We start from the raw sequence: 12,715 nt of genomic DNA on the forward strand, positions 1-12,715 counted from the left end.
CACACCGCCGGTCTGTCGGTGTTCGGTGATTCGGTCCCGTCAGGAGGGGGCGGTTCCGGTCCGCGTACGTCACTCCATCCAGACGGGGGCGCGCGCGTTTCAACAAATCAGATCTGGGGTTCAGTACCGACCCCGAACCCGGAGTCTGACGTCACCAGCTGACGGTACCGCTCGATTTAACGGACGTCTTTCAGAGGACCGGAAGTCCCAAATAAGGCGCACCAAATTTCCGGCGTTTTGAACGCAGCACGAGCACTGATCACACCCCCACGTGACGTCACTGCACACATGAGCAGACCCGAACCCAGACCTGATCCTGAACCCTCACCGGCCGTGGCCGGAGGCTCGTTTCCTGTCCCCCAGGTGATCCAGGTGAACCAGGTGTTTGTAATCAGGTGACGAGGGCTTAAAGGGCGTGGCCTGTGGGCGGCGGTCAGTGTGACAGGATGCTGTGTGACAGGATGTTGTGTGTGGCGTGGGCTCTGTGGCCCTGGGCTCTGTGGCCCCTCCCCTCAGGTGAGACCCCGTGTTCACCTGGTTCTGTGTCCACGCCCGGGTTCGGATTCGCGCACCTGAACGGGACATCCAATCAGACGGCAGCTCGTGAAGCTTCCTCCGCCCCCAGTGAGCCGCCGCCGCCACATTCCGACCCGGATCAGGTGAGTGGGGGTGAACGGGTCTCTGCTCCACCTGCAGGCGAGTCGGGCGAGTCGGGTGAGTCGGGCGAGTCGGGCGAGTCGGGCGAGTCGGGCGTACGCTCCTTCATCCCAGACCTGAAGGTGAGGTCCAGGATCATCGGGGGCCAGGAGGCCTGGGCCCACTCGTGGCCCTGGCAGGTGTCCCTGCAGGTGGCCTCCATGTCAGCGTGCGGGGGGGCCGTCATCAGCCCGCTGTGGGTCGTCTCTGCTGCCCACTGCTTCAGAAGGTCAGAGGTCATTCTGAGGGGGGGGCTAGAAGTCAGGGGTCGTAACGATGCTCCTGTGTGCAGGAACCCCCGAGCCCCCGCTTGGACGGTTTTGGCTGGGAAGCACAACCTGGACGACCCCCAAGAACCCGGACAGCAGGTGAGACTGGAGACCCCCCAGGTGAGACCCGGTGACCCCCATCCTTCATCCTAGGGAGTCAGCTCTAGGGTTGTCATGGGATGAAGGTGTAACTTGAAATGCTAACCCGGGTCTCTGCTAACCCGGGTCTCTGCTGACCCGGGTCTCTGCTGACCCGGGTCTCTGCTGACCCGGGTCTCTGCTGACCCGGTCTCCGCCCACAGGTAGTGGGCGTGTCCATGATCTTCAGCCATGGGGGGTACAACCCTCGGACCAAGGAGAACGACGTGTCTCTGCTGAGGCTGAACCCCCCCCTGGTCTTTACCCGGGTCGTCAGGTCCATCCGCCTCTGGGTGGCGCCGCTGCCCGCCTCCAGGAAGTGCACCGTCACTGGCTGGGGAGCCACCCGAGAGAGTGAGCGCGGGTTTGTGGAACCGGGGGGGGGCGGGGATCAGGGTTCTGAACGGTCCTGGGTTCTGTGTCCAGACGGGCCCCGGGTCCACCGCCTCCAGGAGGTCAACGTCACCATCCTGCCCCCGGAGGCCTGCCAGCGCTACTACGGGGGGCGGGTCCGACCCTCCATGTTCTGCGCTGGGAAGGACGGGGGAGGGGCGGACGCCTGCCAGGTACGTCTGGACCATGAAGCCCCTCCCCCAGTAAGCTAGGTGGCTATGCTAACACCGATGATGTCACCACCGCCTGAACGGGTCATCCTGACCCGACCAACTCCGTTCACCAGACCGGTCTGCCACGCCATTGATTGATTGATTGATTGATTGATTGATTGACGGTCCTGTCTTGACACAGGGGGACTCTGGTGGTCCTCTGTCCTGCTTCAGGGGGGGCCGGTTTGAGCTGGCCGGTCTGGTCAGCTGGGGCATCGGTTGTGGGCGGGCCAGGAGACCGGGGGTCTACACCAACCTGCAGCTCCACGCCGACTGGATCTCCAATGTCACCAGTGAGTCCAGGTCACGCAGGTCTTGGGGGGGTTCAGGCTCTCCTGGACTCTGACCCCCGTTCTGCCTCCCTCAGACCATCAGAACCTGACCGCCGTGGAGGACGTCGTCACTGAGGGTAGGTCCCCCCCCGGATGTTTGTCCTGACCCCCGTCACCCTGGTGAAGGTCTTCTGGTCCCTGGACGGCAGCAGACGGGTGTGGTCGGACCCAGGTCCCGAGCTGCCAGAGGCCCCCGGGCGTCGCCGGTCTGTCGGTGTCCCGGGGGGGCGATGCGTCGGTGCTGAACGTGACCGAGTCCTGTCCCTTCCTCTGGCCCTGGCAAGTCAGCCTGCAGGCGGGGGGGCGCCACTACTGTAGCGGGGCGCTGGTCCACCCCCGCTGGGTCCTCACCGCCCAGCAGTGCGCCGTCAGGTGAGGCGCCGGTCCGGGAGCTCACGGGGGGGCCGGCCCTGCCCTTCAAGTGAGCATCTGCTGTTCCTGCAGGGCTCAGGAGGACGAGGTGGTCCTGGGGGGCCACGACCTGCGCTTCTCCTCGGCCCAGAACATCCTGGTGGACCGGGTCTTCAACCTGCCCCGGGACGGGACCTTCCCCCCAAAGTCCGACCTGTCGCTGGTCCGCCTCCGCACCCCCGCCAGACTTGGTACGTATCTGAAGAGAACACTCAGCCCCCGAGAGCGACCCCTGACCCCACTGACCCCTGACCCTGCAGGTCCCAGCGTGGCACCGGTCTGCATCCCGGAGGAGGACGAGGAGCTGGATGAAGGCTGGGCTTGTGTCTCCACCGGCTGGGGGGCCACCGCAGCCACAGGTAGTCCCCCCGGGCGTGTCCCCCAGCCACACCCCTGGGCGTGTCCCTCAGATAACACCCAACAGAACCGCTCAAAACCGCTCCCCCTGCTTGTCCTCTAGGGGGCGTGGATCCGGACCGACTGCACCACGCCCGACTGACTCTGGTCAACCAGACCAGCTGCTCCCACAAATGGGGGCGAGGCCTCATCAGCGACGCCCACATCTGTACACACCCTGCAGGCTCCGCCTCCTGCATGGTAAATGATGTGATCTGTGAAGCAGGGCGGTCCCACCGGGTCCCAGGTCAGGGTTCTGTGGTGATCATAGTTCCTCCTTTCAGGGTGACTCCGGCGCCCCCCTGCTGTGTCAGAAGCACGGCGTCTACTTCCTGTTTGGCGTGGTCACATGGGGCAGCAGGCGGTGTGATCCAGACAAGCCGGCCGTCTTCTCCAGCGTCCCGGGCCGGTCCTGGTGGGTCACCGAGGTGACGGGCGTCTGAACGTCTGGGGGGGCCAAATAAACGCTGAATATGAAGGTCTGGTGTGCTTCCTGTGGGGGGGGGCGACAGCTGATCGGGTCAGCCCGGTGGCGACAGCTGATTGGTTCTGGACGTTTTAACGTCAGCATTGATGAGAAAACACTCCAGAAGCGAGTCGATCAGTTTGCGGTTTAATCAATAATCAGAAACGACGTTGGTTTCGGAAATCCGTCAGAATCCGACCAGAGGCGGCGTAACGGCGGTCGTCCATCTCAGCCGTCCTGCAGCAGGTCATACAGGGCCCCGCCCACCACCTGGTGCTCGTCCTGCAGAGACAGAGGCACAGCGTTAGCACCGCTGTGCGTTTCCACGGTGACGGCAGCGTCTTGTTGGCGTGGGACTCACCGTGACTTCAGGGGCGGGGCTCTCACGAGGGTCCGGCGCCGCTTCGTAAACCGGGTTAGAGATGCTGCGACCGCACTGTGGGGGCGGAGCCTGTTCCTCACCCTCATCCTCCTGTCAGAGCGGATGGGGTCAAAGGTCAGCGTCGGTTCAGAGAACATGTTATGGGACAATAAATAAATGAATGTTTGGGGGGGCTCCGGCAGTTCCGATTGGGTCGTGGTTCTGTCATCGGGTCATGTGACCCCCGCCCCTCTCTGACCAAAAACAAACGGCTTTCATTCAAAGTGTAAACGCTCAGCGGTGTCCCGACACTTTTGGACACGAGGCAGTCAAACACATGATGCTAGTTCCACCTGTGGCCGGGGGGGGGCGCTGCAGGACACACCTTGAAGTAGTGGAACTGGAAGGGTTTGGCGCTGCGGGTGTAGAAGTGGTAGCCCACCAAGGCCCCGCCCACCGCCAGTCCGATCAGCAGCAGAATGCCGACGCCCAGCCCCGCCTTGTGAGCCGCGTGCATCTGGAGAACCCCCCCACCCAGGTCAGAGGTCAGCAACACACCTTCATCCAGAAACCGTTTGCAGCCCAACACTCACCTGCTGGCGTGGAGGCGGGGCTTCCAGCGGCCCGCGGAGGACGTGAAGGATCCCATTGGACGCCAGGACGTCAGCCCGCGTCACAAAGCGGCCGTTGACGTAACGAGACGCCTGAAAGGACAGGACACGCCCTCAACTTCCTGTCACATGCCGCCACCATCACAGAGACTAATGACCCCCGTCCGACCAGTGGCCCCCGTCAGAGGGGGGTTAGGGTTACGAGGTCAGGATTAGGGCCGGGGGGGGGTCATCAGAAGATGATTTGATGAGGTGATAATCAGAGTGATTCTACTTCCTGTCTGACCAGGAGGGCGGGGTCCAGCAGGTCGGGGTCGCCGTGGATTGTCAGGCTCCCAGCCCGGTTCCTGATGCGGGTCCCGTTCTTCATGGGGCCGAGGAGAAGCGCCTGACCCCCCAGCAGGTGGAACTCCAGTTCCTGCTGAGACAGCATCTGGGGGGCAGAGCCAGCAGGTGAACACATGTCAGCAGGTCCAGGTCTTACCTGGGGGGCGGCCTACCTGGTTGCCGGGCAGCCCTTCGTTATCGGGCACGAACAGCGTGGACCGCGTGCTCGGGTCGCCGAGCCGCCTGACGAAGCTCCGCCCCCACTCCGACGCCCGCGAGTGGTTCCGGATTTGCTGCGGAGGAAGAGGAGGGTGAGGTCAAGATGAGGGCGTCGCCGTGGCGACACGCGGCGATGACGAGGAGCAGACTCACGCTCAGGAAATTGGAGAAGGTCGGGGTGGACTCCAGAACCTGCAGGAGTGTCCCAGTACAGCTGAACCCGTCGCCAAGGTAACCGGGCTTACAGGCACACGTCACCTCTGAAACCAGAACCAGAATCTCAGGTCCAGAACCAGAACCTGGGGTCCAGACCTCTCACCTTTCATCCGGTAGCAGAATGCGTCCCAGGTCTCACTCAGGTTCTTGCGGACCCCGTAGTCCACGATGCCCACGTGTCCGAAGCCGCAGAGGGGGCTGGAGTAAGCGGTGGGGTAGGCCACCCAGGCCCCGCCCAGCCAGCCGGCGGAGCACACGTTCATCCCGCCCTACGGGACGGCAGAGTTAGAGGGGCGGGGCTAGAGGGGAGGGGTCTGGGTCCAGACGAGGGGCTCAGATCACCTGCTGGGCATAGGACAGCTGCGTGTAGGTCGCCAGACTGCCCCCCCGGGCGGCGCAGGCCTGCTGGGCCTCACTGTAGTTCAGTTTGTACTGACCCCCATCAGACCGGTGGTGGAACACCCCCAGAGTGGCATCTGCAGCAGAGACACAGGTAGGTCTACGCCGATACCAGTAGGTCTACGCCGATACCAGGAGGTCTACGCCGATACCAGGAGGTCTACGCCGATACCAGGAGGTCTACGCCGATACCAGTAGGTCTACGCCGATACCAGTAGGTCTACGCCCATACCAGGAGGTCTACGCCGATACCAGTAGGTCTACGCCGATACCAGGAGGTCTACGCCGATACCAGGAGGTCTACGCCGATACCAGTAGGTCTACGCCGATACCAGTAGGTCTACGCCGATACCAGTAGGTCTACGCCGATACCAGGAGGTCTACGCCGATACCAGGAGGTCTACGCCGATACCAGTAGGTCTACGCCGATACCAGGAGGTCTACGCCGATATAAACCCGACAAAGAGCACACGTGATTGGCTGCGGCATTGAGCTGCTCGTGACATCACAGCTCACCGTCCAATCAGATTGAACAGACGTTTACCTTCAAAGTGGAGGTCGGCGCAGGTGGCGTCCTGATGACATCGCCCGTTGCCTTGAAGACAGCGGCTGATGGGCAGCTCCTTGACCTCACAGGTGAGGCCGTCTCCGATGTAGCCGTCCTTGCAGGTGCACCTCCTCCTCCCCTGTCCACAAAGACGCGTTAGCCCTGCCCCAGCCACACCCACCAGGCTCAAAGGAGGCGTGTCTCACCGGCGCCGTCATGGTGCAGTAGGCGTGTTCATGACAGCCGCCGTTCAGGCCGGAGGCGCACGGGTCGATGGGCTGGCAGGTGAAGCCGTCCCCCGAGTGACCCCTGGGACACGAACACCTGACCGTTTGTCCCACCTGAGAGCACCGCGCACCTGCAGCGCAACCGCCGTTCCACACCTGACACTGGTCCGCCACTAGGGGGAGACAGGGGACACGGAGACAGACAGGAGGACAGACAGGAGGACAGACAGGAGGACAGACAGGAGGACAGACAGGAGGACAGACAGGAGGACAGACAGGAGGACAGACAGGAGGACGGACATGTTTTTGATTTTTGATTTTTTAAGAAGGTTTTCTTTAACCCGTCCACACCCGTCTACACCCGTCTACACCCGTCTACACCCGTCCACACCCGTCCACACCCGTCCACACCCGTCTACACCCGTCCACACCCGTCTACACCCGTCCACACCCGTCCACACCCGTCCACACCCGTCCACACCCATCTACACCCGTCCACACCCGTCTACACCCATCTACACCCGTCCACACCCGTCCACACCCATCTACACCCGTCCACACCCGTCCACACCCGTCCACACCCATCTACACCCGTCCACACCCGTCCACACCCGTCCACACCCATCTACACCCGTCCACACCCGTCCACACCCGTAACAACGAGGTGGGGACGTCACCTGTGCAGGTGAGGCCGTCTCCCTCGTAGGGCGGCCGACACACACAGGTGTTGTTGTCCTGACAGACGGCTCTGGGCGAGCAGGGGGGCGAGCAGAGGAGGAGCTCAGCTGAGGAGACAGATCACATGACCTCCTGAGACAGCTCTATTTGAGACATGATGAAGCATCCGCCGCTAGCAATGCTAGCACTGTTAGCACTGCTAGGACCACTATCACGATGTCATTCAGACCCAAAGGACGCCATCAGCTGTTCATCAGAGTCACCCACCAATCACACACAGCCCCCCTCCTCTGATTGGCTGAGGGTCCTGACTCACCTGCGGTCTCACAGCGCTGTCCAGTCCAGCCCGCCTCACAGAAACACCAGCCGGTGCCGCGGCGCCCGGCGTCACATGACCCGTGTTCTGAGCAGTTACAGGCTGCAGAGAGACAGAGTCTGGATGAGGGAACCTGGGAGGGGTGGGGGTGGGTCTGTCACCACTGCTCACCTGTACAGGTGGGGCCAAAAAAACCCTCAGCACATTGTTCACAGGACACGCCCCCAAAACCTGTGTCACAGGTACAGGTGCCGTTACCAAGGTGACCATCGTCACATTTCCCATGGTTCATGCAGGTAGTGCCGACGCCCCCTGGACAGACTGGAGGCGGGAAATTATTCAATCAATAAACGGTTCGTCAGCCAATCGTTAAACAGATCAATGAACGTCATCTCACCCAGACAGTCCCGCCCGTAGTAACCACGGCAACACTTGGGCTGCCAGAAGACGATGGTGCAGGTGCTGCGACACCCCGAGTTCCTGGCCACGAACCGGGAGGGGAGGTCGCAACTGTGGACCTCCTGAAGGAGCAGAGGCGGAGTCAGAGACACCTGGGGGAGGGGTGAGGACTCACCTGGGGGACGGGTGAGGACTGACCTGGGGGACGGGTGAGGACTGACCTAGGGGAGGGGTGAGGACTGACCTATGGGAGGGGTGAGGACTCACCTGGGGGAGGGGTGAGGACTCACCTGGGGGAGGGGTGAGGACTCACCTGGGGGACGGGTGAGGACTGACCTGGGGAACAGGTGAGGACTCACCTGGGGGAGGGGTGAGGACTGACCTAGGGGAGGGGTGAGGACTGACCTATGGGAGGGGTGAGGACTCAACTGGGGGAGGGGTGAGGACTCATCTATGGGAGGGGTGAGGACTCACCTGGGGGAGGGGTGAGGACTCACCTGGAGGAGGGGTGAGCACTCACCTAGGGGAGGGGTGAGGACTCACCTGGGGGACGGGTGAGGACTCACCTGGGGGACGGGTGAGGACTGACCTGGGGGACAGGTGAGGACTCACCTGGGGGAGGGGTGAGGACTGACCTGGGGGAGGGGTGAGGACTGACCTATGGGAGGGGTGAGGACTCACCTGGGGGAGGGGTGAGGACTCACCTGGGGGAGGGGTGAGGACTCACCTGGGGGAGGGGTGAGGACTCACCGGGGGGACGGGTGAGGACTCACTTAGGGGAGGGGTGAGGACTCACTTAGGGGAGGGGTGAGGACTCACCTAGGGGAGGGGTGAGGACTCACCTAGGGGAGGGGTGAGGACTCACTTAGGGGAGGGGTGAGGACTCACCTGGGGGAGGGGTGAGCACTCACCTGGGGGAGGGGTGAGGACTCACCTAGGGGAGGGGTTAGGACTCACCTGGGGGAGGGGTGAGGACTGACCTGGGGGACGGGTGAGGACTCACCTGGGGGACGGGTGAGGACTGACCTGGGGGACGGGTGAGGACTGACCTAGGGGAGGGGTGAGGACTGACCTATGGGAGGGGTGAGGACTGACCTGGGGGACGGGTGAGGACTGACCTAGGGGAGGGGTGAGGACTGACCTATGGGAGGGGTGAGGACTCACCTGGGGGAGGGGTGAGGACTCACCTGGGGGAGGGGTGAGGACTCACCTGGGGGACGGGTGAGGACTGACCTGGGGGACAGGTGAGGACTCACCTGGGGGAGGGGTGAGGACTGACCTAGGGGAGGGGTGAGGACTGACCTATGGGAGGGGTGAGGACTCAACTGGGGGAGGGGTGAGGACTCATCTATGGGAGGGGTGAGGACTCACCTGGGGGAGGGGTGAGGACTCACCTGGGGGAGGGGTGAGCACTCACCTAGGGGAGGGGTGAGGACTCACCTGGGGGAGGGGTGAGGACTCATCTATGGGAGGGGTGAGGACTCATCTATGGGAGGGGTGAGGACTCATCTATGGGAGGGGTGAGGACTCACTTAGGGGAGGGGTGAGGACTCACTTAGGGGAGGGGTGAGGACTCACCTAGGGGAGGGGTGAGGACTCACCTAGGGGAGGGGTGAGGACTCACTTAGGGGAGGGGTGAGGACTCACCTAGGGGAGGGGTGAGGACTCACCTAGGGGAGGGGTGAGGACTCACTTAGGGGAGGGGTGAGGACTCACCTGGGGGAGGGGTGAGCACTCACCTAGGGGAGGGGTGAGGACTCACCTGGGGGAGGGGTGAGCACTCACCTAGGGGAGGGGTGAGGACTCACCTGGGGGAGGGGTTAGGACTCACCTGGGGGAGGGGTGAGGACTCACCTAGGGGAGGGGTGAGGACTCACTTAGGGGAGGGGTGAGGACTCACCTCGGGGAGGGGTGAGGACTCACCTGGGGGAGGGGTGAGCACTCACCTGGGGGAGGGGTGAGGACTCACCTAGGGGAGGGGTTAGGACTCACCTGGGGGAGGGGTGAGGACTGACCTGGGGGACGGGTGAGGACTCACCTGGGGGAGGGGTGAGGACTGACCTGGGGGACGGGTGAGGACTCACCTGGGGGACGGGTGAGGACTCACCTGGGGGACGGGTGAGGACTCACCTGGGGGACGGGTGAGGACTGACCTGGGGGACGGGTGAGGACTGACCTAGGGGAGGGGTGAGGACTGACCTAGGGGAGGGGTGAGGACTGACCTATGGGAGGGGTGAGGACTCACCTGGGGGAGGGGTGAGGACTCACCTGGGGGAGGGGTGAGGACTCACCTGGGGGACGGGTGAGGACTGACCTGGGGGACAGGTGAGGACTCACCTGGGGGAGGGGTGAGGACTCATCTATGGGAGGGGTGAGGACTCACCTGGGGGAGGGGTGAGGACTCACCTGGGGGAGGGGTGAGCACTCACCTAGGGGAGGGGTGAGGACTCACCTGGGGGAGGGGTGACGACTCATCTATGGGAGGGGTGAGGACTCATCTATGGGAGGGGTGAGGACTCACCGGGGGGACGGGTGAGGACTCACTTAGGGGAGGGGTGAGGACTCACTTAGGGGAGGGGTGAGGACTCACCTAGGGGAGGGGTGAGGACTCACCTAGGGGAGGGGTGAGGACTCACTTAGGGGAGGGGTGAGGACTCACCTAGGGGAGGGGTGAGGACTCACCTAGGGGAGGGGTGAGGACTCACTTAGGGGAGGGGTGAGGACTCACCTGGGGGAGGGGTGAGCACTCACCTAGGGGAGGGGTGAGGACTCACCTGGGGGAGGGGTGAGCACTCACCTAGGGGAGGGGTGAGGACTCACCTGGGGGAGGGGTTAGGACTCACCTGGGGGAGGGGTGAGGACTCACCTAGGGGAGGGGTGAGGACTCACTTAGGGGAGGGGTGAGGACTCACTTAGGGGAGGGGTGAGGACTCACCTCGGGGAGGGGTGAGGACTCACCTGGGGGAGGGGTGAGGACTCACCTGGGGGAGGGGTGAGCACTCACCTAGGGGAGGGGTGAGGACTCACCTAGGGGAGGGGTTAGGACTCACCTGGGGGAGGGGTGAGGACTCACCTAGGGGAGGGGTGAGGACTCACTTAGGGGAGGGGTGAGGACTCACCTCGGGGAGGGGTGAGCACTCACCTGGGGGAAGGGTGAGGACTGACCTGGGGGAGGGGTAAGGACTTACCTTGGTGGTGGAGCCGGGGGGGCAGCGCCCCCCTGAGGCGGGGCAGACTTCACAGCTCGTCTACAGCGAGAATAGACAACAGGCGTCAGACCTCCTGACTCCACCCACTGGGTGGAGTCAGAGAAGCAAAAGGACGACAGAGGAATGTTGCCATGGAAACAGACACCTGGATGTCAAAGGTGGTTTGGTGATCACATCTTCCTCCCAGGCTGGGCGGGGTCAGCAGGCAGTCGATCCCGTAGGCGATCCCACCCTTAAACATCAGGTGTCTCTGAGTGACGCGACACTTCCTGTCGCTGATGAAGACCTCCCCCTGTCCACAGGAACACGTGATGAAGAGCACGCTCCTCTTCCTCACACCTCACCTGTGCTACTCACGATGTGGTCTGGTCCTCCACAGGTGAAGGCCAGGGGGGAACCCTGCAGGGTCCGCACCGAGTCCAGGTGGATCAGGCCTTCAGCGTACACCTGAGCGACAGACAGGCCCGTCAGCCCGGGTCAGGGGTCACCAGATGACATCACAGGAGGCGGAGCATCAGGTCCTGTGGTCTGACTGGACTAACCTAGACCTGAGGAGGTCAGATGTGGCCCCGCCTCCATAGAGGCGGTGTGGGGGCGGGGCTTCCTCACCTTGTGGGACGGCAGGACGTGGTACTTCAGGTGCTCCAGCAGCTGCCCCTGGTGGTCCTGGTGGAACAGGTAGTCCTTCTGCTCCTGCGCCAGAGACGCCATGACGCCGTCCGACGGCAGGAAGACTGTCACCGGCTGGTTGGTCTTCTGGTCCAGCATCTTCATCACGCCCGTGTCCTGGAACACAGCACAGCTCACCTGAGCAGGGGGGTCCACCTGCTGGAGGCGGAGTCACGCTGGCGCCTCACCTCCAGCAGCTTGTAGAAGGTTCCGTAGCCGTGGCGTCGCACCACGTCCGTCAGGTTGGGCTGGGAGACAGAGGCAGACAGGTGGGTTACTGACCCGGGTCCGGTCTGGACGCTGGTACCGGTACCGGTCGGGTTCTTACCTGAGGTCCCCGGTTCTCCTCCAGGTCAGGGGGGAGCAGGACCTGGTCGATCTCGTGGAGGATCCCGTTGATGCTGACGTCATCGCTGAACGTCACGTTGGCCTGGTTGACGAAGACGCCGCTCTGAAAGATCACAATCAGGTCGGTCTCAGCCGATTGGTCGCCGGACGCTCAGAACAGAGATGCTCTCTGATTGGTCACCTGGTTGGACCCGGTGGTCAGAACATGTCCTGACAGAGAGGTCAGGTTCTGGGGTCGCCTCAGGTCGGTGGGGAGCAGTGTGTGGCACATGACGATGTGGTTCCTGACGACGGACGCCAACTGTTCGCCGTCTTTAGCCGACGCCCCCGGTGTGAACTACAAAGGAACGATGAGTCATCAAAACCCGACATCAAAGCCCAGCGTCTGACGGACGGGAGGCGTCACCTTTTGTCTTACTGCCTTGAAGGTGTCGCCGGCGGGAGCAAAGACGGTGAACGGGCCACGCCCGTTGAGAAGTGATCCCAGGTACTGAAAGCAGATTGGATCTGATTGGTCAGATCCCGTCCAGGACGACGGAGACAAAGAACAGCGATTCTGTGTCACGCTCGCTCACCATCACGCCCAGGTAAAAGTCTGTCAGCTTCCTCCTCGCCACCCGCTGCAAAAATCACACGTCATGTGGTCATGGTGGGCGGGGCCAGTTAGAGGTGGAGGCGGAGTTAATCATTTTTCACCTATTTAGAATTATACCCCTCATTATTTGCACGTTAGTAACTACGGAGACAGGAGCACTCTGATCCCTTTCCTGTGGAAACCATCATTAACATCAGCCAGCAGGGGGCAGCGGTGCAGCGCTGGCTAATCCAGAGAAGAAGAAAGAGCGCCACCACCTGTGTCAGGATTATTGTTCTACT

General features: G+C 62.8%; 2 protein-coding genes across 2 annotated transcripts in view; one reads left to right on the forward strand and one right to left on the reverse strand.

Moving 5' to 3' along the window:
* Positions 1-51: 51 nt before the first annotated feature.
* Positions 52-3,315, forward strand: ovch1 (ovochymase 1). The gene is made up of 11 exons (XM_068307498.1): positions 52-925; positions 989-1,085; positions 1,268-1,457; positions 1,530-1,669; positions 1,851-2,001; positions 2,076-2,121; positions 2,167-2,412; positions 2,485-2,642; positions 2,712-2,810; positions 2,912-3,048; positions 3,132-3,315. The coding sequence occupies exons 1-11, from the start codon at positions 447-449 to the stop codon at positions 3,288-3,290; spliced, it is 1,902 nt and encodes a 633-aa protein (XP_068163599.1). The 5' UTR covers positions 52-446; the 3' UTR covers positions 3,291-3,315.
* A 132-nt stretch (positions 3,316-3,447) lies between these two features.
* stab2 (stabilin 2) overlaps positions 3,448-12,715 on the reverse strand; it is a 26,102-nt gene continuing 16,834 nt past the window's right edge. The window contains exons 46-69 of the mRNA XM_068306393.1: positions 12,415-12,459; positions 12,246-12,329; positions 12,021-12,176; positions 11,820-11,942; positions 11,680-11,739; positions 11,432-11,608; positions 11,180-11,269; positions 10,968-11,114; positions 10,802-10,861; positions 7,612-7,735; positions 7,386-7,535; positions 7,215-7,316; positions 6,898-7,005; positions 6,200-6,393; positions 5,991-6,132; positions 5,390-5,523; positions 5,151-5,316; positions 4,985-5,091; positions 4,786-4,905; positions 4,572-4,718; positions 4,268-4,378; positions 4,060-4,191; positions 3,675-3,785; positions 3,448-3,595 (exon numbers count right to left, since the gene is read on the reverse strand). Of these exons, the coding sequence (XP_068162494.1) occupies positions 3,542-3,595; positions 3,675-3,785; positions 4,060-4,191; positions 4,268-4,378; positions 4,572-4,718; positions 4,786-4,905; positions 4,985-5,091; positions 5,151-5,316; positions 5,390-5,523; positions 5,991-6,132; positions 6,200-6,393; positions 6,898-7,005; positions 7,215-7,316; positions 7,386-7,535; positions 7,612-7,735; positions 10,802-10,861; positions 10,968-11,114; positions 11,180-11,269; positions 11,432-11,608; positions 11,680-11,739; positions 11,820-11,942; positions 12,021-12,176; positions 12,246-12,329; positions 12,415-12,459 (2,844 nt within the window). The 3' untranslated portion in view covers positions 3,448-3,541. The remainder of the gene's footprint in view (positions 3,596-3,674; positions 3,786-4,059; positions 4,192-4,267; positions 4,379-4,571; positions 4,719-4,785; positions 4,906-4,984; positions 5,092-5,150; positions 5,317-5,389; positions 5,524-5,990; positions 6,133-6,199; positions 6,394-6,897; positions 7,006-7,214; positions 7,317-7,385; positions 7,536-7,611; positions 7,736-10,801; positions 10,862-10,967; positions 11,115-11,179; positions 11,270-11,431; positions 11,609-11,679; positions 11,740-11,819; positions 11,943-12,020; positions 12,177-12,245; positions 12,330-12,414; positions 12,460-12,715) is intronic.

The sequence above is a fragment of the Antennarius striatus genome, chromosome 22 (genome assembly GCF_040054535.1).
Source record: "Antennarius striatus isolate MH-2024 chromosome 22, ASM4005453v1, whole genome shotgun sequence".
Taxonomy (NCBI): Eukaryota; Metazoa; Chordata; class Actinopteri; order Lophiiformes; family Antennariidae; genus Antennarius; species Antennarius striatus.

Coding starts and splice junctions, on each gene's coding strand:
- ovch1 (XM_068307498.1), top strand. CDS start 447: ATGCTGTGTGACAGGATGTTGTGTGTGGCGTGGGCTCTGTGGCCCTGG. Junction 926..988: donor GCTGCCCACTGCTTCAGAAG/GTCAGAGGTCAT, acceptor TCCTGTGTGCAG/GAACCCCCGAGCCCCCGCTT. Junction 2,002..2,075: donor CTGGATCTCCAATGTCACCA/GTGAGTCCAGGT, acceptor TGCCTCCCTCAG/ACCATCAGAACCTGACCGCC.